Source organism: Heliangelus exortis, chromosome 2, assembly GCF_036169615.1.
Source record: "Heliangelus exortis chromosome 2, bHelExo1.hap1, whole genome shotgun sequence".
In the NCBI taxonomy this organism is placed as follows: Eukaryota; Metazoa; Chordata; class Aves; order Apodiformes; family Trochilidae; genus Heliangelus; species Heliangelus exortis.
In genome coordinates, this window is record NC_092423.1 from 11,141,186 (window position 1) to 11,167,053 (window position 25,868).

Genomic DNA, 25,868 nt, shown 5'->3' on the forward strand with positions numbered 1-25,868 from the left:
GTTGCAGCCAGCAAACTCTACTAGAGCCAGCACTGCTCCTAGGGCCACCATTCAGCTGCTGCTGAGCCTTTCATCCACCTCCTGGCACACACATGAAGGCAGAAGCTTTGCATGTTCTCATGTGGTCAGGAAGCTGAACTCTAAAGAAAAGCATGGCTGTCATCTCCCACTTTGGGTGGCAGTGGTGATAATCCATAATTTTGGGTGGAAGGTGAAAGCTGACCATGCAGTTGGGAAGGCTGTATAGGCAGGCTGTGAAACACAGGGGTTACATGATGGAAACAGAAGGCACTGAAACAGAAGACTGAACTTTTTATGACTCCATTGCATCTTTTGCTGAAAGGCACTATAGTTCTTGCTTTACTTCGGATTCTTCCTGTATTATAATAAAGTTGATATTTTTCTCTAAACTCTGAGATTTAGAGCTATATTAACACTACTCATAATTAAAAAAAAACACACAAAAAAACCCAACATGCAGGCCTCGCACTAATAATTTTCACCCCTCCTTTTATTTATTATCTTACTTGCAATACAATCTGGAAGTCAGCTTCACACAGTGACTTCATCTCAGGCCCCCTTATTATGCGATCTGAAGTAAATCAGCTTCCTATTAGTTTCTCTCTGGAGATCCTGGAGTAATCTTCCTCAAGAGTTCTGCAATTATCCTTACAAATTTTTCTCTTGGGTCAAAGACAAGGATGTGGTCGTATACATTTTTGCTGTGATTGAGGTGTACCTTGAAATTATGTTTGTAAGTCAGCTGAATCAGATTAAATAATTTACAAATAAGTGTGTCAACAAACAGGTTATTAATTCAGATTAACTCTTACAAATAATCTTCTCTCACCTGAGGGGTTAAGAAATTCTTAATACTTATATTCAGTCCCATTTTCATACATTCATCATGTTTTTCTTCCTCCTGATTCTTTACAGAAATGCTGAGTGATAAGTGTTCAATAAAAATGACTGCTCAAATCTTCCCACCCCATCCTTTTCTCTACCATGCACAGCAACTCTGACATCTTCATAGTGCAATTTTTTTGTTGTCAGTTCTGGCAAGACCACAGAATGACATCTTGAATGTCCTTTCAAAAATGCAAAATATAAGCTACCTATATATTGTAAAATCACCATAAGGTAAACTGCAAACACACAAAATGTCAGCAACCTTTGTTACGGTTCATACAGGCACTTACCTCATGGTAAATGAGAACAAATATATGGGAAGGCAGCTACTGAGGCTCCTAGAGCAGAGGAGCTCAGCTACCTAGGATCTGGTGCCAACTTCCCCTCTAGGATTTGGTTCTACAGGGAACATTCTTTCATTTCTAGCTCCCTTATTTCCAGTGCCCCTCCAATCCAGCCTGGGATGATTTGTTTTGAAGTTTAATTATTTTGTGCTCAGCATAAGCTGTTCAGTCTTTTCCTTATTGAACCACAGTGTGGGAAAGGTGGCTCAGGAATCTGAGCTTGGAGAAATGTAGTTAGGATGCGTTTGTTTTGGCAGGATCACCAAGATTCTCCTATATTAAGATGTCTTTTAAAAGAAGTGCTGAGTGTGCTTGGAAAATGAGTTGTTCTCTGCAGTGGTGGGATCTCTAGGGCAGGGGTTGGCAGCTCGCCAAGAATGGTGAACCAGACTGATTTTTTTTCATTTTTTTTTTTTCATCTTCAGAAGTTTAGCTTACAGGAAAAAATCATCTATAGTGAGAGTCAGAGGGAGGTATGCCCTGCCTAGAGTCCATGCACCAAACCATCTTCCCACAGTAGCCTTCCTCTGTGCTACCAGCTCAGAGATGCTGATTCCACAAAAGGTGTTTCTCAAAACATTTCTCAGCTCCCAACTCAATGTTCATCCACTGCTGTGACTTTTAAAATCTGTCCGCATAGTTCACATAGAACGTGTGGGCTCATTTGCTGCTTTTTCCTCTAGGATGCAGAGGCAGTGCAATTTCATTGACACTTCTATCTCCCAAATAATTTCTGACATCTGGAAAAATCAGTTTTTAGAGCTCTGTGGTCTCATTCTTCTTGAGCATTACAGTTGCACCAGTGCAGAATACTGGTGATCTTCAAGGCTTCTTAAGAGACCTCATGAGTAAAAAGAGAATTAATAAACTTGGCTCAACTCATTTGTCATATCCTCATCTCATCAGAGAATTCTACAGAAGAAATCATAGAGCCAAGAGTCATTCCTAACACATGCATGTGCATCTGAGCATATCATTTAATGTTGATATTTATTTTTTTTGTTTTTCATTTTTATTGGTGCATACTTACGTGTATTTAGGGCACTTTTTTATATATTATTTTTTAAATGACAGCATGGAAACACAGAAAGACAGGTCCTGGCACATGAGAAGGTGCCTTGGTTTTCAGCACTGGGATGGAGAACTGAAGCTTTTTTTTTGGCACAAACTAAGGGCCATAGTGGTATTCCTCTGGAAAAATTAAGTTGGTAAGGCCCTGATGTTTTATTTCCCCTTATCCTCCTTTATCCAGCTGAAGGAGGATAACACACTTGTTCTCTGGAGAGGAGTTAAAACAGGTGCTGAAGGTTTCTGAAGAAGAGCTGCTCTCTGAACCCCGCAGGTCATGACTGGCTGAGAAATCCAAATCTGAGGGAAATTTATAGTGATTGAGAAAAAACAACTTCTGTTCACGAAGATCCTCCTGGTCTAGCCATGGGGTATTTTGTCAGCAGGCGCTGCTGTACCGCGCTGCAGCCTTTCCGTGGCAGCAGAGCTCAGCTCTGCTCCAGCCCAGCCACAGGCAAGGGGCCAAACTCCCCAGCAGCATTTCAGGGTAACGCTGAGGAAAGGTTACAGATCACTATTTTAAGCACCCAATCAGTAAGACCATTCGTCCAAAAGCCAGACAGCCTGCATGATGGCATTTTAAATAATGGTGGCAGAAGCTTAGGTCTGTCTAAGAGGTATTTCCATATCAGTAGCAGCAAAATGTAGGCAATGGTAACCAGGGAGCAAGCCTGTCTATAGTGACTGTATGGAAGACACGTAGGACCAACATTCCCTGAAAATCTAGAGTACTCAGCTGAGTTAGTTCATTTAGATAGCACGGTTAGAGTGTGAAGTTTAAGTCATTCAGGCTACCTATTTGTTTATTCTGTCACATAATTCCTATCTCCTCATCTCAACACACCATACCAAATCAATGGGTTTACAGCTTCATGAAGTACCTGAGAAGCCCAATTCCTGAAAAGCACCACAGAAACAATGCTCTATGTCCAACTTCAGCTACATCTACATGAACATTATCAACTTTGTGTTCATGTCTGTGCCTGACTTTGCAGTCAGGTTACTTGAGCCAGATCAAGCTAAATGCTGACATCCATTCTGCATGCAGAGGCAGAAGTGAAGTGCCAGTCAGTTTTCAGTTTTCTTGAGTGGACTTTCTTGCTTGAAAAACCAGTGGCCTCTACACCAACATCTGGCTTCAGTGTCATCTTGAGCCCCCAGACATAGTACAGGCACTGGGCTGAGGATAGGTGGATGCTAAGAGTAAACTATTTCAATCTATTTCAATCTACATTTGGCAAACCCCTCCAAATACTGTTTTTAAGTGAGATAATATTAAGACAATTTTTATATTCAGTGGTAAACAAATAAAAAATGCTTTTGATTGAATATGTTAACTAGCTGACACATTTATATAAAATAATAATATAGCTTAACCCTGCATTGATTCAGTTACTACACTTACAGAATTACATATGTCCTTAGACATCTGAAAAATGAAAGAACCAAAGAATTTTGAAGAATCAAAGATCTTGAAACGTAATGATTTCATGATCCCTTCCCTGCATAAAAAGAAGTAGCCAGGAAATCTTAAACATTTTGATTTTAAAGAATTAGACTAAATTCCAATGTGGGCTAAATTCTAAAATTGAATTATCTTAAAAGAAAATATGCACCAAAAACACTTAGGGGAAAAAATACCTTCCATAAACTCAAAATCAATTTTATTTGCTTTGGGTCATATGCCACGTAAAAGGCATATGGCCTTAATTTTCAAAATTAAAAATTCTGTTGTAACATTAATGAAATAATAATAATTAAAAAGGATGAAATGAGAAAATAGGCAGGGATTTAAAATGTCAGCCTGACATTTTACATAATAGTGAAGCATACATTGAAGGTGATATTAATGGCAGCAATGATCTTGAGTCTCCAAAGAGAGTTCATTAAACAATCTTTGCTGACATCTAAATTTCTGTAAAAAGCAAAGACATGGAAGGAAAGCTGGATGACTTTCAGGATTTTAGACTTCCAATTAGGAAAACCTTACCAAGAAGGAGAAACAGAAAAGAACTTTGATCTGATTGGAGCAGAGGATTTGTTTGCAGATGTTAATTGAAATAAATTGTGCAAAAAAAACTAAAGAAGGGAAATGTTTTCCTACAAGTGAATTACTTAATGGTTAAAGACTGCACATTCATTTTGTTTTGTGCTTTTTCCAAGAAGATGTGCCAAATATGACAGCAAGCACTGAAGCTGGGTAACAGCTAGGACCTGGTAATCACAGTGTGATCCCTAGAGCAGGGATGGTGAAACATTAAACACAACAATACAAGCAAAACCAAAGGCTTCTACCTGAAGCAAATATTAATCTGAAGACAAGATAACCAGAAAGAAAGCTGACCTGCAAGTTTGTACCCTGCAGCAATAGAGAGTATGAGTCTTAAGACTAGGAAAGAAATAGACTTCTGATCTCAGAGGGGCAATGCATAGAAGAACCTAATTCAGGATAGGAACATTGCACTGCTATCTTAGCAAAGGTCCTCTAAATTTAAAGAAGATAATCTCATAACTTTTCAAAATTGAAGTGGAAGCTTACATTTACCTTCACTGACATCTGCTATGCTGAGTTTTCTTTTGAGAGAAGATGTAGTAGCTGTTCAGACCAGTTGCTGGAGGGATGGTGACTTGCTGAGGAATCATATCAAGTCAGTCAAGGTAGGAATTCAAAGCCCTGCCACAAGCCTCCAAAACATTGTCAAGCTTTCCAGTTTTAACACCAAGGTCATTTTCAGGACAGTCAAAGATCTAAATTTGTAGTAATCCTGACTGAAGCAACCCATTGCACTCAATTCCTTTCTTCTCTCAGCAACAAAGTTTGTATCTATTCTATTATTTTTATACATCATTACAACACTTAAGCCCATTCCTGATGCAGGACCTTACCTACCATTTCACTGAACAAACACCTTTCTTTCAAGGCAGCAGGCAGCAACTGAAGCCAAGGGTCAGTAACACCAACTAAGAGCACTCCTGGGGTATCAGGAGAGACACACAGGGAAGATGCGTGTGATGTCTCCTTTTGCCCATCCCCAACTTGACTCAGCCTCTTAGTTAACAAAAGGCAAGCACAGCTCAAGCAGATTACTTTCAACAAAAAGTCAAATATGTCAATGTTTTTAATAGAACTGCTCTGGAGAGTCACAGCTTGGAGGCTTGAGGACCATGGGTTGCACACCCACAAATCAGACAATTTCAGAAATAGTATTTTTACCTGTTTAAAAACACTGGGTAGAAGTCAGATTTTTTTTTAGTGTAGTGTGGGAGAAGCTTCTAGGAGCTTATATATCAAGGAATTATTATGCAAATCCCACAATCATTTTTCAGTCAAAAGCTGGCAGCATTTACAGTGTGAATCTGAGGTTTCTGGGGGAGAAGGGAGTTTTCTAATTTATCACTATGGCCTGGACATACATAAACTTTCTCTGCCAAAATGTATCACTTCACTTTCCTTTAAATGGGACTAGCAAGCTCTTTGACAAATGGAACAAATGAGAGATATGTTACAAAAGGTTTAATAAGGAGCTCTCTCTAATTTTCCAGTTGTGTCAGCACAATGAGTCTGGCTGAATCCAGCAAGATGCATCTCTCAAACACAAACCAGACCTTCCTTCATTCACCTCCCTGGCTCCTGACTCTCAGATCACAAGGGTTTCTCTGCAAGGGTGGCTGATGGGTGCTGTTGTCTATAGCTCCCTTATTCTGCAGTTGCAAAAGAGGCAGCAACAGACAAACCAGGTGTGGCCTCTGGCTGTCAAGGGTGCTTATACTACAGCAGATGCTGTAGCAGTTGATTTAAGAGCTGAGCACACCTACCCTTCAGAGCACACCTACCCTTCACCCAGTTAAGGTATAGTACATACAGTTTATCCCTTCAATAACAAGAATAAACAAGTTGCAGAGTTCACTTCTCCTCAGTTATAAAGCAATCGCTTCCTTCATTTTGTGTTATATCTGGAGCAACACTGTGAAGAGACTTGGATCCCGTTCATTTGGAGATAAGATTCTACCCTTTTGTTCAGCTCTGAAATTAATTTTATCTTCCCTTAATCAGTGCTTCTATTTAGGGCATAATGATGTTCCCAACTTGCTATACTTTAAATTAAATAATTTTCTTATATTATTCACCCAAGTAGAAAAAAATCCAGCTGTGCAATAGAACCACAGACTAGTGGAGGTCAGCAAGAACTTCTGGACATCATCCAGTCCAACTCCCTGCTCAAACCCTGGTAACTTAGAGTAAAATACTTGGAGCCATGTCCAGTGGGGTTTTGAATAGCTCCAAGGATGGAGACACCACAACCTCTACAGGCAATCTGCATTAGTGCTTAACAACTCCTAGGGTAAAAAATGTTTTTCTTATACTGAAATGGAATTTTTCATATTTCAGTTTGTGTCTACTCTCTCTTGTCCTGCCACTGAGCACCACTGAGAAGAGTCTGGGTACCTCTTTTTTACTTTCTCCATCAGGTACTTAAGACACATGGTGAGATCCCCTTGAGCCTTCTTTTTTCCAGGTTGCACATCTCTTGCAGCATCTCCTCACATACTAGAGGCTCTACTCCTTACTCAACTTTGTGGTCTTTTGCTGGACTCATCTAGTAGGTCCATCTCTCTCTCTTGTACTGGAGAGCCCAGCACTGCACCCAGCACTCCAGTTAACCTCACCAGTGCTGAGCAGAGGGGAAGGATGAGCTACCTTAACCCGCTGGTTCCTCTTACTGCAGCCCAGGAGGTTGTTGGCTGCCTTGCTAGCTCATGTTTACCTTGCCAACCATGAGGACTTTGCTTCTAAGCTGCTTTCCAGCTGATGGGTCCCCAGCCTCTCTGAATTCATAGCATTATTCCTCCCCAAATGCAGGACTTTGCATTTCTTTTTGTCAGACTTCACTAGATTCATGTTTGCCCACTCCGCCAGCCTGTCCAGATCCCTCTGAATGGCATTACAAACAGCTGGTGTCCTTCCTCCCAGTTTGGTGTCATCTGCAAATGTGTGCAGGGTACACTGTCTCACCAGCAAGAGCACTAATGAAGCTATTAAGAAGCACTGGAGCCAGTATTTACCCCTAGAGCACACCACTAGAGACTGGTGTCCAGGTAGACTTTGTGCTGCAGATCATAACTCTCTGTTCTCAACACTTTAGCCAATTTTCAGTCCACCTCATTGCCCACTTATGAAATCCATATTTCACCAGTTTGTCAATGAGGACACTATGAGAGACACTGTCAAAATCAAAGTCAAGGCACACAACACCCACTGTTCTTCTCTCAGCCTATGTGGCTGACAAGTCACTGTAGAAAGCTATTAGGATGATCAAACATAGATTGACCAAGCTAATAAGAAGACTTCATAAATTGATGCTGATTAATCCAAATCACCTTTTTGTCTTTCATATCTTTAAAATAATTTTCCAGGATTATTTACTCAACCACATTCTCAGAGTCTGAGATGAGGCTGACTGGCTTGTAGTTATCCATATCCTAGTTCTTGCCATTCCTGAAGACAGGAATGAATCTCACCTTCTAACAGTCCTCAGGAACCTCCCCTGACTGATCCAACCTTTCAAAGAATTGAGAATAGCCTCACAATGACTTCAGCCAATGATGCATCCTATCATGTCCCATGGACACAGTTTGTTCAGTTTGTCTTGACCCTCCTTCACAGGGGGTAGGCTTTCATTGCTCAGGGCTTGCCCATTGGTTTCAGAGGCATTTGATTCCTGAACAGAAGTCTAATCAGTAAAGAACAAGGCAAAGAAGACATTAAGTATCTTGGTCTATTCCCAAACCCTTTGTCACCCTGTTCCCTGTTCCATTCTGCAGTGGGTCCACATTTTCCCTCATCTTCCTTTTGCAGCTGATGTGCCTGTGGAAGCCCTTCTTGTTGCCCATTACATTCATTGCCAGTCTCTGTATTAGTACATATCCCATGTATGGCTCCAGGAGCCTACCACACAAATCTTTTTTAAAAAAAAGCAAAGAACAGAACCAGCCATTTCCATCTTTCTTTCCAACTCTGTGGTCTTCAGTTCTACTCACCCGATCGATAGCGTTCATCCCGTGACCCTGAGGACCTGCGACGGTGATACCGGGAGGAAGAGGATGGAGTAACTGGAGTTCGACGTTCTTGTGGTAATGCCTGGTCCACCCCTGCATTAATAAAATTTAAAAAAAAAAAAACAAAACAGTTCATTCTGATTGAATTCCAGAAGCTTAATCGTGAGGAGTTCTGCCTACACTAGAAGCAGAAAACGGTAACTCAGTGGATAAACCATCTCTTGCCAATTGCTTGCATGATACTTGCCTCTGGTCAGCTTTTCTGGTGTCGTGTTTTTCCTGGTGCTCTCTAAAACAACCTTTTTCCAAGATCACAGACTACATAAGAAGAGCATATAGACAGTAAGACTGGTGATGGGCTTTTTTTCCCAAACAACTGACCTTTCATGTAGCAGTACTCAGGAAATATTTTAATGTGCTAATAAAGGTGGACACCAATGTAATGGTGTCTTTAAAGCTTGGAGTTTGGATCTGGAATGGATCTTGAAGCTTTATTGCAAACTGGTTAAAAACAATTCCTAACAAGAACTGGCCATTGTATATTTTCTAAAACTTCATGCAGTTGGATGATATCAGCTGGTGACAACACAATAGTATCCTATGGAAACTGGACACCCTGTGAGAAGGGAACATGTTATATCTATAGGCATTTTCTGTAACCAAGGGTCAGAAAAAATAATTGCACCAAACCTGGCTGTCCAGCAAAACAATAAAAATAACACCCTTATTTTATATATATATATATATGTATATATATATAGGCATTAATGATATTATCATTATTGCACACGTTTATATATATACACATATATATCTGAAGTATATCAGCATGCTGGGCCTATACATCCAGTATTTAAGACTCAAACCTTGTATTCATCCCTTTCTCATTGTAAATTTGCTTATTTTTCTTTTAACGGTATTTTCTTGAAGACTCCTTCATCAACAACAGTAGCAGTATAACAGCAGCATTATATATAAACACTCCTACAAACTAAAGTTTCTCCACCTCTTCCAGAGAAAAGTGAATTACTTAAGCAGGAAAAATTCAAATAAAGAATAGAAAAAGAAAGCAAACCTGAAAAATTTTTACATAGACAAACTGAAAATTGTATGTTAAGTTCAAACAGTCACAATTATGTTTTAATGGACTCTTTAGAAAGCATTTTTTTAAAAAAAAAGTTGTACATTTATTCCCACTGAACTCAAAATACAGTTTATCGCTCAAATATTTGGAATATCAGCAACATCAAGTCTGCTTTGTTTTTGTGAAGAAGTATCTGACTGGCTAAAAAACATACTTGGTAAAATCTCATAGGCGCTTAAAAGACCAAGTGAATCCATAAATCTTCTACTCAGACTGGGGTTAATAATTCATACTCTTAAATCAAATAGAATGTCTTCATTTAACTGCTCTGCCTCCACACTATAGTATAGTGTAACTTCACTTGCCCTCAAGCCTTTTTATTCTTTAAGGCAGGTGAACCTAACTTCTGAATCACTGAAATATTCAGAAGAAATATTTTCTCTTCATTTGTATATTTGGAATTTTTCCTTCTTCACTGAGTCACTCTGAGAAGCAGCAGTATGAAGCTAATAAAATTAATTTTTATGGAAATTTTTCAAAAAATTCAGTCTTTATAAGATGCTAACCACCACTACTTATCTCCAGCCTTTATCCATACTATCAGGAATGAAATAATTTCTAGAAATCATGTAGATCTAAAAATATCCTAAAAAACCCAAACCCGAAAATCATGCATCTAAAATTGGTGCTGTGTGACACAGGTTTTGTGAAGAGAGCAGTGCCACAATTTCTGGTGGCAAATGACTTGTGTAGAGCAATAAGTGTGTGTGGAGAAGAACAAAAACACTGAATAAACCTCCACCCAAGTACAGAGCAGGATGTGTGAATTTGCTCAACGATAGCACCAATTTACACCAAGAGGTTAACTCAGCACTAAAACACAGAGGAGATGCTCTCTATCAGCCACCTATGGGGAGACCTTTCTTGGTCCTAAGTTCTTTTAATGTGAGCAGAGCATGTTAACAAAGCATTGCCTCTTTGATGACACAGTAAGAAACCGATGAGGGCTCCTTACTGAAGGGGCTGGGGGAGGAATTAGAAGGCACTGCGTGGACTCACACCTTCGCTTCCCAGGCACCCGCTCCCTTGCACAGCACCAACAATGGTGTGAGACAAAGCACACACCAGTGAAAACCTACATGCTGCCTTTCCTGAGCACTGGGTAGGAGTAGAAGCCATGCAGAATAATGAGCACCATGAAATCAGTGAAGTGCTGCCATAAATAGCAGAGCGGTGTTAACAGCAGAACTGTGAACCTCCACGAAGGCTCTAGCAATAGCGTGCAGCAACAAGCATATATTTTTTTTTTTCCACTTTTACTTAGGAACATAACTAACTAAATAATTTTTTAAAAAAAGGTAACTTTCACAGCCAACACACAGGGTCTATGAGTTAAGTGCTAATGCTTGTTCAAGGGCAGCTTCACTCAGATGTATTTATGAATTGGTGGAAGCACGGGTGCAATGGGCTCCCATGAATTGATACTTTGATTGATTCCCATGTTTAAGATGGTGGCAGAGCAATGAACAGCTTTCATAAAAGAAAGAACAGTGTCACTCCAGTACCCTGCACACAGACACAACCTCAGGCACTGTCAAACTTCCATCATTCATAATAATACCAGAGTCCACCCAATCTTTCGTCTCAAGCACGACTTTGAAAGTCAAGCATAATTATCTCTAATGATCCACTTATTAAAAGTCATGAAGAATTTCAGCAAAATATTTGTGCCTGAAATGCTGTTATTCTGTATAAAAGGCTGAGAAATCAGTGCTCATCACATTACACGTAAGCATTACCAGGTGCACTGGAGCAAACAGCCACTTTCTTAACACAAATTCATTTACCTAATACTGCTACCTGTGGGATTCGGCTTGTGGATTAAGACACCTATATTTAGGTGTCCACAAGAAAGTTCTTAAACTAAGTTCCCATTTTAAAAAAAAGAGAGACCTATACCAGGACTCAGAAGTCTAAACAGAGGTGTCCAGTGTGTTCAGATGCTCTGGACTATGATACCTGGCTTGACCAAAATGGCATTTGTCCCCTGTAAGCCCTGGTTTATATGTGCTTGCTCTGAGTACATGTCCCTGATACCATGAGGAATTCTGAAAGTATCAGACACTGATCTTCAAGCAACTTCATGAGCTCAAAGGAGCCTGGAGAGCTATGCAGGTGGTCAGTGAAGGTATCTGCTTTATTCTAAAGCTGAAAAGCTCCCTGGGTTTCATCAATGGAATTAACTGTGTCTCTTCACATAAGAATGGGAGCTTAAATAACAGGTCCAAAGGCAGACATCTTAATGCACATATATCATTCTACAAATCCTAACCTGCAAGCCAGATCCTGTCTTGGCTGTATTTGGCTAAAATGCAAGAGCTTCAGTAAAGCTATTTAAGCTACCTTTGCAAGCCAGGTAGTTTTATTTTTAAGTGTGTGGAAGCAGGCTTCACATCCTTCCTTTTTTTTTAATTTTTATTTTAAATATTTTTTAATTTTCTTCACTGCTTTGTTCCTTTCTTATTACTTCTTTTTCTAACTAAATTGCAGTGTTGTGCTGATTATGCAGTGTTTACCCTCCATTCAAAGTATTTCCTGGGCTTCTATGTAATGGCTGGTAGTTTAGCCTCAAAAGCAAAGCCAGGTGATGAACACACCATGTATTCTATACATAAGTTAGAGGTCACACCAGCTCCATGGAACTTGTAACTTGGGGTGACATTTCACTCTTCCCATCAAATGTACAGTTTAGTAATGGATACACTGGAGAAGCCAAAACATTCCTAACCAAAGAAGCCTGCATTCCTAACCAAAGACATGCAGGAAAGTGGAACCAATTTCTGCTAGATAAATCCAGAAAAATCTGAATTTCTGATTAGGTACATTATTCAACAATCTTTCCTTTGCAGGTGAGACATCACAATTACTTCTGGTTTTAAACAATGTACAATTTAAAATTGATCTTCTTCTTTCATTATTACAATCTTGATCTTGCCTTCCAGCATTTCCTTGCAAGTGTTAAGCATTCAGTTCAAGCTTAGCATGGCTAATGTGGGCTTCCCATGCCCTCCTCCCTCCATTATCTCAGCAGCAGTGGACATCACATTACAGCTGCAATTCACACGCAATCTCTAATTTCCATTTTCTCTAGTCAGTCCCACAGTGTCAGCAGAATATTTGAAGACTCTTGTGGGAGAGTATCCAGCAGAAGTCTCTCTGTCCACAGAGCAAACACAGTCACTGGTCAACTTACACTACCAGCAGTTCACCATCCTTCTTTCAGCTTTCAGCAAAAGAAATTTGCTGCAGGCCTGCCCATGTGGACAGTGCTGTGAATTGCAGCAGTTTCTCATTCTGACAGTGGCACCCCGCTCTTCACACACCTTCTAGCTCTGCCTCCTCTGCTTCAGCACAGGCAAGCTTTGTTTCAATGGCAGGTCTCCTTTCCACCCTCCATTGCTCACTTCTGTCTGAGCCATCTTTTCTCACCCATTTGTCAGACTTAGAGAAAACCAGCTTCATGTTTACTCCCTCTGCTCCTATGTTTCACAGATGGTCTCCATGAATGACTATAAATACTTCATTGAAATTCATCTAATTCTTTGAAAAACACCCTGACTCTGATAATAATCACCCCCAAAACCCCATCATGCTAAGTGGTGAAACCATTACCTGCATCACTGACTGATTTAATAATGTACTTATTTCTTCCCTTATACCCACTTTTTGTCTTATTATTATGGTGTGAAGTCTTTTAAGGAAGGTATCTTTTGCTCTGTGGTTGAACAAGGTTTGGTATTATGAGGTCTTACTGCAGGATAGGAAGTAGAGGTGCCATCAGAAACCAAAGAGTGTGTAAACCAATAAATGGGCCCTCACTCAATATGGCAAAAGCCAAGCAGTAACCATCATGCTCTGAGTGATGGCATCAAGGGCTGGTTCTCAGATGCTTTTAGAACCTCCCCTTTTAAGCAAACTAAGCTCTGCAAGGCATCCATCAATTCAAACCAAAATCACTTTTTAAAACCAAGACTTACTAAGCATTCGTCTACATGCAATAGCTTCTCATCTGTGACATGTCTGTCATACCATTTTCAGAAATGTGTCCATGAGTTCTGCAGTGCATATGTCTTTCAATGAGATCCATGATCTCAGCCTACATAATATGCTTTGAAATGCCCCATCATGGTTATCCCTTGATAAGAACATTAAAAATTAGGAAGGCAGATGTGATTGGAATGCTTGTTATTATTAACAGATTTCATACGTGAAGAGTTGGGTTTTGTAATTCTACAATCAAGCTTTGTTTAAACATTTCCTTGCAATCTTTGCCATCTAAATAAGACCTGTGGAAGAGAAAATGAAACTGTATTCTCCAAGATTACTTTGAGTGCCCAAAGGGCTAGGTGCAGAAATAGTTGAAAGCAAATGTATGCACACAAACACACAGAAAAGTATGCAAATGTATGCACACATTACAGATTTATATATATGTGACACATTAGTAACAGAGGGTTTGGAAATTGCTTCCTATTATTCTATAGGAAATTGTTTCTTCATAAGGTAAAGAGATCTTCTGTGCAAATGTGTTATTTCTGCATTGTGCACCTTGAAATCTCCCCGTGCTGGTGCTGTGGGGCTCCAGCAGCAGGAGATGCAGAGATTTGTCTCTAGGCCTGGAAGGGAGCAGCAGATGCTTTTAAATGCTGCATCTCACAGGTTTATTAGCCATAATAAACGAAGCAGTAGTGACTGGTCTACATGGTTACACTACAAATAGAGTACACTGATGGTACCAATGATGGGAAATTATAGAAAGTAATCTAGTGTAGACACAGCACTTGATTAAGTGAGAATGAACCACCCATGTCTAAGCTGTTAGAAGCAAAGCTTAATTGATAACAACATTGTCTCTGTTCTGTGAATGAATAATCAAATTTCCTGGCAAAAGACTGGAAGCAAATTGGGCAAAAACACAGTTTATGAGGGATGCAGGTAATTTAGTTATTTTTTCTTCTAGGGAGGGTTTCTCTTAATAGTCTGCATGCAGCTGTCCACATGTTATCTTACCCATAAGTGACTGATCTAATCAAGATTATCTTCAGAAAGACATTCTGAAATAAATGCCACTTTAAGTGGTTATTCTTTCAGCTCTTGACTATCAGGGCTCCTCTACAGAAGTCAGTAAGAGAAAGGTCACAGTACAAGAGACACTGGGATATATGTGCAAATATTGAGGTTCAGATTCACTATTATTTTCAGATGTCTGACATATGGGCATGCTAAGAAAAGAAAAACTACTCTATGCACAGAACATCTTTAGCTACAAACTGACATCCTGACAAAGCGTTTTGAGGAAACCAAGCTATACTTTAGTGTCCCTAAGTTAAAGCAGGTAGGGATTTAATGGGAAAGAAAAAGGGGGCTCCCCCTACCCCTTCTCCCATTAACACAGCCAAACACAGCATATCCGTTCTGGATTTCTGGATGTTTGACAGCCCAGCTGGAAAAGTACAAATGTTCTTTGCATATGTGCAGTCTGTGCAGCATCTGGATGTGTCAGGCTTACTGTGCATGCACTGTGGAGTCAATTTGCAGATGTGCAGCAGATTCAGCATGTTCCCCATGTCTCAAGCTCACTGCACATTTGCTGCACAGCATATGTGACAGTATCCTCTCTGGGACTGTCCTGTCAAAAATAAGGAGCCTAAACTGCCACATCAGCTGGTACAGTATCAACTACATGGCTGCTTAGCTTCCCCTTCTGGATTAGGATTATGTCTGTTCCTGAAAAAGTAACAGCTCCCCTTTCCAAAATGACAGTATCCCAAAACGAGCACAACAAAAAGACTGTTGGTATATATCAAGTAATTTACATACTTCTTTATATTTGTACATAGCCAACCCTTCTACTGCCTACATCTAGCACTTACATGGTTTCCTACCATTAATTCTGTTAAACCTAAACTGCAATTTAAATTTAATTTTCCCATTTTGCAAAAATCTCAAGCAGATGAAGCTAATCATATCAGACTGAGAGAACCTGACTTACAGCAGCCTCATGTAAGTGGAGAAATACAAACACCACAGTCAGAATCCATTATGGATCTCCTGTATAGTATTATGGTTTGAAGTTGGTCTGAAAATGAGCAATGAAGGGTGTGTCAAAGGGATCATCTTTTTACTAGCATATCTTGTACTGAATGAACTGCAAACCCTGTCTTCCCTCTAGCCATCTCGTACAATGTGTCTGGACCACTTTGTGGGAGCATAGACAAGCACACAGGCAAGAATGTGATGTTCTGCTTGTGCATACACGGTGGGCAAGTGAAAATTTGGTGTTTTGAGGGGCTGTGAACCCTGTGCAGCCTTGCTACAAACCAGGGAGCAGGAGCAGCTTGCCTGCCACCAGCCACAGGTACACCCAGAAGGTAGGATGGCTATCTGGAAGGGCACACCTGTGCAGACATGTCTGGGGTCATGCCTTGCCTGTTTGCACTGCAGTCATGTAGCCCTGCAGAATGCTCTTCTTCCAGTCTGCTCTACCAGCCTGATGCCTGCTCCTAAGAGTAAGCCTGCTTCTGAATGGTTTGGATGTGAGTGGAGCTCAGGTTTGAAAATAGCACAGAATAGGGGTGCTTAGATTTTTACAGTTGCCTCTGGATTCTTGTGGGCTTGAACCTGTCCAGAGCTCTGTAAAATGGCAGCTCCAAAAGTATACTTAGAAACACGTCGCCCTGTTTTTCACCAGCCTATTGTATGGAACCTCCTCCAAAGCACCCATGGTATGGAAGCTAGAGAGAGGTTAACTTGTTCAAATGTTACTAAGAAAGAGTATTCCTTCTCCCTTCCCATCACTTCACTCTTAGGAAGGCAAAAGTTGGTAACAGCCTTCCAGATATCACCCTTCCATTGGCCTGTCTCGTCACTGGCAGTTCCCCGTCTATCTTACTGATATAGATGTCTCCAGAAGCTTCCAGATGAGGCACGGTTACAGACAGATATGGACTGGAAAAGATACATTCATTGTGCTCACCAAAACGAAAATAAAAGAGAGGCCGGTTTCCTGCCGTGCTGGCTGCTCTCTCTCTAGCGGCCGCTTCCCGGATGTCACAGACACCAATGTTGGCAGTGCGGAGCATTCTTCTGGCAGCTCCTTCACTGTGTTGCAGTCTACACCGTACCGCGGCAGCTCCATTCGCTGCTGTAACAAGTTGAAAAAAACTAATTAATTCACGTTTAGTTTTTTTACATTTGTTACAGCAACGAATGGAGCTGCTGCCCCCATGCACTAAGAGCACACACGCACACGCACGCACGGACACCACAGGACACTCACGGAGCCGATGTGGGTCAGTGTTCCACGCTGCCAACATGGGCGTTAGGAATGTTAGCAAAGGTGCAGGAAGAGGGCTGGATGTCCCAACACAGGGGAACTGCCGTTGGATTTCCTCTTGTTTGTTGAATGCAGTCACAGAATGCAAATCCCTGCCCTTCCCGAAAGCCTCCAATCCCAGCTGTGTCCATTTCCAGTTTTAAAATATCTCTAAAACATCTATTACCTTCCACAACAAGGTCCAAGATCACCAAAACTTACAAATTCTTGGAGTTCCCCACCAAAATAGATCACAACAAAGAAGCAAATGAACAGAGGCTTAAAAAAGGTACCATATGTTTTGTTATCTTATTTCTTCTTGGAAAGGTTTCTTCTCCCCCTTCCTAATATGCAGGGCACTCAAGATGTTCAGATGAGTTAAGTCTTAGGAAAATATAAAATTGAACTTTTTCACTTTTTTTTCTCCAAAAGGTAACACAACAGAACAAACAAGAAGTACAAAGACAGCAAAGACCCAAGCACAAATAATATTGGTTTCTGGAGGAAAATACTTTAATACAGTAGAAGCAGTGCCTTCCACTACAGTAAAATAATTCATTTAGCCATCAGCTAAATGACTGAGCTTTATGTATGTACAAGAAAACAGTGGACAATATTTCAATACTTCTCCTCTTCATCGTACTATGTCTGTCATTCATACATTCCCAGTACAGAACCCACTTTCCCAGGACAAGATTTTCTGGGAAGTGGTGGAGCAGAAAAAGGTAGAGCACTCCTTTTCTTCCCATCTTTAAAACCCCTAAATCAACTACATCCTCAGTCGTGGCCTCTTCAAATTATTGAATGAACCCCATATAGGGCTGGCTTGCTGGGATTCATCTGCTGCTTCTTACACTGGAAAACTTTAATATCACAACAGAGACCCTGAAAAATAAACCTTGGAGGGCTCTCCACTTTCTCTCATTACTACATGAATGATCAAACTCCAGCACTTTCAGCCACAGATACAGCTTAACAAGAAGAGCATAAGCTTCCTGGAAAAAGAGCTGTATTTTCTTGTGTGAAGAAAAAAAAGGCTCAACTAACTATAAATAAATACTGGCACCAACCACACTGCTGTGTTGAAGATTACTGTGAGGCAACAGTACCTCCATAACTTCATGAACCTAAGTAGGTCTCATGAGAACATACTGTGAAGACTACTGTATGCCTGATAGTCTGGTCAGACAAATAAATACCCAGAAATTTAATAACTGCACCTCTGGTACTGTAATTATGTTGATTTGATTTGTTTCATTCTCTAATGGCTCCCAGTGCTTAGGAAATGTCCCAGACACCATCAAATCAGGCTGTGCCACTTCAGAAAATTGAGGTGTCTGTAAACTGTTCTCTTTTGTGGAATTCCCACCAGTGGAGCAGACCAAGTGAAATTCAAAGGCACAAATCCCACTCCACCCTGGAGCTACCTAATATGTATACACACCTGAAGAAGACAGAGCAAGGCAATGCCTCCTCACATGAACAGTTTAAATAGAAAACCACTGACTGCACCATAAAGGCAGGATCTTTTAAAAGAAGGAGGAGACTACTCCCCAGGCCTGCAACAAAAGTAGGGCTCAGAGGACAGCCAAGCCTGAGTGGAGCCTCCATAAGGTGAGTGAGATGGCACAAGTGTGTGGGGCACACTCCCTCAGAGGCCAAGCCAAAATGGAGACCTACACCAATACCTGAAATTACATATTCAGTTCCATGATCCCAGGCCTCAGGAGTGTGAGAAAGAACTCTAAAGAGTTCTTATATACAAATAGGAAATTTCAGGGAAGCAATACATTATTAAGTTTAGTTTGAATATATTTTTACACCATTTGGGCAAGTACATGTAATCCATTCATCAAAACTGAGACCAGCTATCTACAAAGGATTGGTTTGCTCATGTGTTACAGGACAAGCTGAACTCTAGGGAAGCTGTTGGTCTCTCTACTGGCTTCAAAAGGGACACAAGCACAGGTAAACCAGAAGTGGAGGAAGGTACTCCAAGGTTCTCTCTAACTCTTGTGTATACCTCTGTTCAGAAAGCTTTACTTGGCTGAGGTCTTACTGAGTCAGGACATCACATTTTCCTCTGTATTTCTGCATTACTTCTAACAAACAAAACCTCTCTAACGGGCCTTGGGTGATTTTATTTTCCAGACACGACTGCCAAACCCACAGCAATGTATGTAAAAAATGTACACACACATCAAAGCAGACATATATATATATAAATATGCATAAAATAGACGGAATAAGCTTTTTCTGCATAACAATAGCTTTGTTTCTGCCACATAGATTTCTTCAGATATGCAGATTTTTACTGTGGCAAATACCAGAATGCTTTACACCTTCATATATCACAAGCACAGATACACGTACCGGGAGGCTGTGGCAGGTAGGCCCCAATTAATTTTGATCTCTTCTTCTCATATCCCTTCTGTGTGATGTCACCTGCCAAGAAAAGAAAATGAAAATCAACAAGATGTGGATAAAGTCAGTGTCTAGCTGTTTAATGGCAGCACCATCAGCTCAGCCAGCATGGCACTGTTTGTCTGTCTTGACAATTATAATGAACAAATGAAAAGCACAGTAAGATCATTCCACCCAGGAGAAACTCATTTACACCAGAGCCATTCTGACAAGTAAATACCCAGCCCTGACTGATTCCAGCACTGGAGTCCACCAGCACAGAGTTTTAAAACTATTTTGAGATGCTGTCACACAAGCTTTCAAAAGCTTCAGTGACCTTCATTAGGGTAATAAACAATGGATTATGCAGAGTGCGTGGGCATGTGGTGGCTGGCAAAACACATTGCTGATTAGCATTTTCTATCATTAATGGGAGTTTTTTAATTAACCATGTAAGGCACAAAAGACTTGAAACCGCTGCCATATAATTTCTGCAATATAAATGTTTCAGCCGATTCCTAAGTAGCACTGAGAAGAACAAAACCAAATCAGGTCTACCACAAGTCTCAAAAAACATCTTGGAGAAAAATATTTGAATTTCTTAAATTCAATCAATATGATCTTTTGTTCAGTGCGTCTGCAGTTTCCCCAGGAAACTTTTTAATATAAGGATAAAAATTAATATCTCCGTGTTTCATAAAAGAAAGCGATCAATAATTAAATATGTAGAACAAAATATATACTTTTAGACTTATTAAAGTTCAGAAGAGATTTGGCACTGAAGCTGCAGTACAGTCCTGGCTCTGGAGCTCTACATCTAACTTTTAATTATTAAAGACTTTTTCAAAGATAATTCAAACACACAGATTCTTTTTTCCAAATGCATGACCAGAGATACACACACATATATGTTTCTATTAAATTCAATACAAGCTACTTTGGATGCTAAAAAGAGCAAAAGGTTTCACAGTTACAAGATTTTTCACATAATACTTGCTCTTTCCATAAGTTTATCTGCTATTGTGAGACTCATCATGCAGCAACAGTTTAGCTGGCAGATTGAACTTGTATGTTTGTAAAAGACTGAGGGTTTAGGAGGACAGAATCCACAAAAAGCAGTGGAGCTTTGGAAGTAAGTTCAGCTGCATAAGCAACGTGTGCCTATTCATCTTCTTCAATCCCTATGTTCAGCCTTCACCTAAGGAGCCCATTTGCCAAGCAGGCTGGATACTCATTTCAATCCCAGCCACGCTGGTAAAAGGATGCTAGGTTAGAACCAAAGGATCGACAGAGCTTCCTGTGGGTTGTTCTGCAATCAGTAACTACATGAAAACACCTTAAAAGATTTTTCCTCAACGAAAGACCTTTTCTTGGAGATGGTTTCAATATGCAATAAGGAGGCAAAATTCTCTCTGCCCGTGTCCTGAGCCAACCTCTTGGTCCTGGTTAAAAAGCAATGCTTAAAATAACACCTATCCTCTTTGCTACCATATCTCCAACTGCTCTACAAAAGAAGTCAGATAAAGTATCTGTGGTTTTAAATGAGGAAAGTGAGCGTAGCACTTCATATGATAACTGTCCCATATTTACCCACAGAAGAAGTGGCAGACTTGGCAAGAGGACCTAAGCTTTTACAGTTCAAACCTTCTGACTCCTCAAGTACATTTCTTCCCATTTTGAATACTTCTGGCATGTGTTCAAACTAGTGAAACAAGCTCCCTCTCCACTGTAATCATCAGCTTCTCACAAACCAGACAGTAACTATAGATACCACTTCATTAAAACTTTTTAATGAAAAAGTGTTTATTTCTATTTGAAAATTATAAAATAGGAACAAATTGTTCTTTTAAAGTTTTGATGAACAAATTGCCATTAATTTCCTGTGCTCATCAATATTATGCATTCCAGATACATCTTAATTTGAGTAAAATTTTGGGATTTTTTATTATACTGTTGCTCTTAAAGGAGAACAGAGATATCCTATGGAGAATCAAAAGTCCATTGTGGGCCTTTGGCAATACCATTTTATATAACAAACTATTACCAACAGGTGCTTAGCTATTGGTTACTCTTCCACACACATGGTAGTTTATATGCATGAAAATCAGTATCTCATGCTATGCATTCTATACATTGCTTATGTAACCATGTCCAGTTTCTTGGACACCAAAGTGGGAAGGAACATTACCAAGTGTTCTTCTGTCAGTAATAAGTTTTCATTCAAACTGGTATCTAGACTAATTTTTGTCAAGTGCTCCACTTAAAGGAATTATTCTGAAAAGAAACAATGGTGACTCCTTCCCCAGACCAAGGTCTCCACCAAATCACCAACCATTTTAGTATCACTATAAACAATCTGAAGTGGAAAGAAGTCAACTATATTATGTGGTGTACTACAGCTGTATCATGAAGTTACATGCTTTATTTATCAGGATTAATGTTATTTACATCAATTTGCATTTTTCCAGGTAGACTGATTTCACAATAGGAACAATAAGGGACTAATCATTAAAATATTAGATCATAAGCAAAATTATTGCATTTCATAGCTATGATGAACTCATTGTGTAAGTTTCTAATATATACTGAACAAAGCTCCATCAAGTTACATGACCTGAAATTCTGCTTTTATCATAGATTACCATAAACTCTGTTTTTTAAAGGCATTAAGACCATTTGTCTTTCTCCTTTATTTCTGTGCTAACTAATGCAACAGTTTTACAGTATCATATGAGAAACACACCCATTTCATAGTTAGGTCTAATATCAACATTATTACTTCCTTGCCATGAGAATACAAGATTTATGCTACTTTTCCCTTCTTCATTAACCCTCTCGTGAAAAGCCAGCAGACTCCCATGACTTTACTGCATGCATGCCAAGTCCACCTTCAAGGACTGAAGGGAAAGGCTCTCAAACCACAATCTCTTGAGAAAACAGCGCGTTGTTTTTACTACTTACTACATGAACAACTCTTAAATGCCCCTGTAAAATTAGACCTCCTCATTGCATCAGTCTGCAGCTTTTTTCTCATGACACCTTTGTCTGTTTTGTGTGGCATTTCTGAGCCATGCTGCAATGCTGCACAGCACAGCCCTGGGGACCAGCCTGGTGTCAGCAGTGACCAAGAGAGGCACTGGCAAGAAGGAAGAAAGCCAGGCCATGGATGGAGGGACAATGAAAAGGCTTCAGCACCGAAGAGATGCCAGAGCAAAGGGAGGACATGGCTGCACAGAGTTCTCTTCCTAGGACAAGACACCACCACATCAGGTCAGGGAGTTGGAAGGTGGCACCTTCATTTAGCATCTCTCTGCAGCCCTCTGCTTTCTTGACCATCTTCTTCATAGAATCATAGAATCATAGAATTGGCTGGGTTGGAAGGGAGCTCAGAGATCATCAAGTCCAACCCTTGATCCACTACCGCTGCAGTTACCAGACCATGGCACTGAGTGCCACATCCAGGCTCTTTTTAAATATCTCCAGGGATGGAGAATCCACCACTTCCCTGGGCAGCCCATTCCAATGCTTGATCACCCTCTCAGTAAAGAAATTCTTTCTAATATCCAACCTAAACCTCCCCCAGCACAACTTAAGACCATGCCCTCTTGTCTTGCTGAGAGTTGCCTGGGAAAAGAGACCAACCCCCACCTGGCTACAACCTCCTTTCAGGGAGTTGTAGAGAGTGATGAGGTCTCCTCTGAGCCTCCTCTTCTCCAGGCTTCTTTGGCTTTCACCCCATCTCTGGCCCTGGCTTTGCTCCCAAGCACTCTACCTGGCTCTGCTCCTTCCCACAACCTGTCCCCAAGCCCTTCTCCCCTCCTCACTCTCTTCCTCCCAGGCTGCATTCACTTCACCGCACTCAAGGTTTTCAGCCTATTTGCATCAGCATTCTCCAGGTTTTTTTTCCTCTGGACATGTTATTCTTTTCCTGCTCACCTCCACAGGTGATTTCACAGGTTTCCACAACTGGAGTGCCACAGATGTCCCCTGGAGCACGTGGCATCCAGGGGTCAGCAGGGAAGAGCAAAACACAAGCCTGAGAGATAAGAACCCACCAACAGCAACCAGCAGTGAAAAGGTAACAAAATTTTACCTGTTTGTTTTTTTTTTTCCCCATCTGTACTTAAAATTGACTGTAGAGGACTGCCAACAATCTTTCTACAAAACAAGTTCACTTATTTCTAATTTTCAAGGATCTCCTGGGGTATGAGTAAGAAAATGTCACTTTGCCAATGAAAGGGACAACACAAACAAAAGACCATCCAGTCCTTCAAGGAAGAAGGTTGCCCAGTTGAGTGAGCAGAGGATCAGGGTTCTGGCAATCTTTTATCCTATTCCCATCCTTTACTTGTGATATTTTTCTGTGACTTTCAGAGTTGCAGCTGGCAATGCTTTCCTATGCTGGCACACACAGACAAGTATTTTGTGGCTATATTTTAGTAAAGTCATATCATAGTGTAAGTTCACTCGACTATGCTCACCACAACTGCTACTCTTTGTATTATACCCTCCATTTCACTAGAAAATTTACAATATTTTTCGCTTTCCTTTGGTAGTATTGGATTTCTGCCTCTTATAGAAAGATGATGGGACAAAGCTGGGAAAGGCAGGTCAGAACAGTGTAACACAAGCACATGCACTCATCACAAGGGAGGGAAAAACTCCCGGTAACAGAGATCTTCCTGGGACACTTGATGTTGTACAAGACATTTTGAGACTAAGAAATTCCAGCAAATGCTGAGGTCATTCCCATAATCCTGTCCCCTTTTCCTGGCTCCTTCATGAGTCAGTTCCAGACATTTATGTATCATGTACTACACTGATCATGGAATTACACTTTAAAATGGAAATAGTAAAAAGGCACATTTTAGGTAATCAGCAAAATACTGACTTTTTATCATTTTGTTGAGTGGGAGGTTATTAAATGTGAAAATACTTCCACATGAATAACAGTTGTACATTATCACCCTTCTTTAAAGAACTTAGACTTTAAAAGCTGAGTGTGCTTAGAAACACTGGTACCATAGACAAATAAGGTGCCCTGCTACTTCCATGAAAGTAAAACACTTGAAGTTGATACAGTATATAAGTTTCCCTTTCAACTGAAACTTCAACAACTACTTAGTTGATCTGTTATCACTTCCAAACACAAAGATCTCCAGGTATGATGGAATGCTACCATGATATATGACATAAATTTACACAAACAATTGCATTATAAGGGGGAAAAAAACCTAACAAACAATGAAAACAAACCAAAATTTCACCAAATCTTTTCTTTTTTTTCTGGAAGATGCCAGTATCTCTTACTGATCTCAGTCTTTTAGGTCACAGTACAGGTGAAAGGCTAATGGTAAAATCAGGGACTACAATAACCTTGTTTAGAGCCATGAAAACTCAATTTCATGTTCAGTGGTCTCAAAGCCTGACTGCTGCTGCTGGTTTTCACTACACATGCATGTTTTGAAATGAAATTTCAGACTGGGACTTTGAATTATTTTCAGGCACTTATGGAAAAATCTGCCATGGGAAATAATGCAATCAATAACTCTTCTCAAACACAGCCTAACAGAGCTCGACAGTGAGTGCTTTTCCTTTGCCCATGATTTTCTGCCCTCTAAAGATTCAATTTTCTGTACGACTTGTTTATTGCTGATGACTCAAATTCAGTGTCAGCATCTTGGCAAGAGGGATTTGAATGAAATAAAGTTCCTCATATAAAGAACTGTGACTCATTTGCTTCTCCCACTCATGATGCAGTCTCTCTGTCTCGTCTCCCAAAAATACGCCAAAAGACAAAGGATTTCATTTTGGATGGGGAAAGTAGAGATATCAAAACTGCACAAATATATCTCATGTCATGCATACATGAACACAGAAAAATATAGCAGCAGCTGTTTTCTTTCTCAGCGTCTTTTAAAAAAGACGTTTAACCTCATCAGCAGCTTACAAAACTACTCAGAACTACGACAAAGAAACAAATGGTAAACTGTGGCACTGGGCAGAAAAATTAATGGGATCCTACATTTTCACTGCAAACATTGTAATAAATTACAGTTCTGCTCGTGTGCCTTTATGGGGAATATGTTGCAGCTTAGAGGTTTCAATGATAATTTTACCCACATATAGCTGGATTCTTTTTTCCCAAGGATACATTTTGTACTTGTATGTTGCAAGCAAAGCAGAAAATGGCAGAATTTCAATGACAGATAAGGAAGAGTGTTCAGTATGTACTTTACAGATTACAATGTTTTCTAAAGTGGCTTCTAATTCAGGAAAAAAATTATTTAAACAGATTATGCTATTAACAGATAAGATAAGCTGTAACAGCACTACTAAAATAATAGCTACAAGGTCTTTTCAATTTTAAAAGTATTTCTCTTCAAAATAAATACTTGCTTCCCATTCTTTTGATAGGCAAATTAAGTATATGCTGTATAACCTGCTATGTTCTTCACGTTAATTCTAAGGATAAATTTTTTTAAAAATGAGTAGTGATTCATTTTACACAGAAGACATTCCTGAGGATCTCCACCTTGAATCCCAGAAGACCCCTGAGCAAGTTTCCACACATACTTCCTGGTCCCAAAGTCTTCAGCACATTTTTCCAATACCTACCATATGCCTG

The 25,868-nt window shown here is 40.1% G+C and overlaps 1 protein-coding gene across 6 annotated transcripts in view; it reads right to left on the reverse strand.

Moving 5' to 3' along the window:
• DIP2C (disco interacting protein 2 homolog C) overlaps nucleotides 1-25,868 on the reverse strand; it is a 302,091-nt gene that overhangs the window by 116,893 nt on the left and 159,330 nt on the right. For 3 of the 6 annotated variants that reach the window (XM_071734772.1, XM_071734771.1, XM_071734769.1), the window contains exons 2-4: nucleotides 19,211-19,282; nucleotides 16,499-16,666; nucleotides 8,361-8,471 (exon numbers count right to left, since the gene is read on the reverse strand). In XM_071734772.1, the coding sequence (XP_071590873.1) occupies nucleotides 8,361-8,471; nucleotides 16,499-16,666; nucleotides 19,211-19,282 (351 nt within the window). The remainder of the gene's footprint in view (nucleotides 1-8,360; nucleotides 8,472-16,498; nucleotides 16,667-19,210; nucleotides 19,283-25,868) is intronic. The other 3 variants (XM_071734774.1, XM_071734773.1, XM_071734770.1) reach the window with 2 other exon arrangements.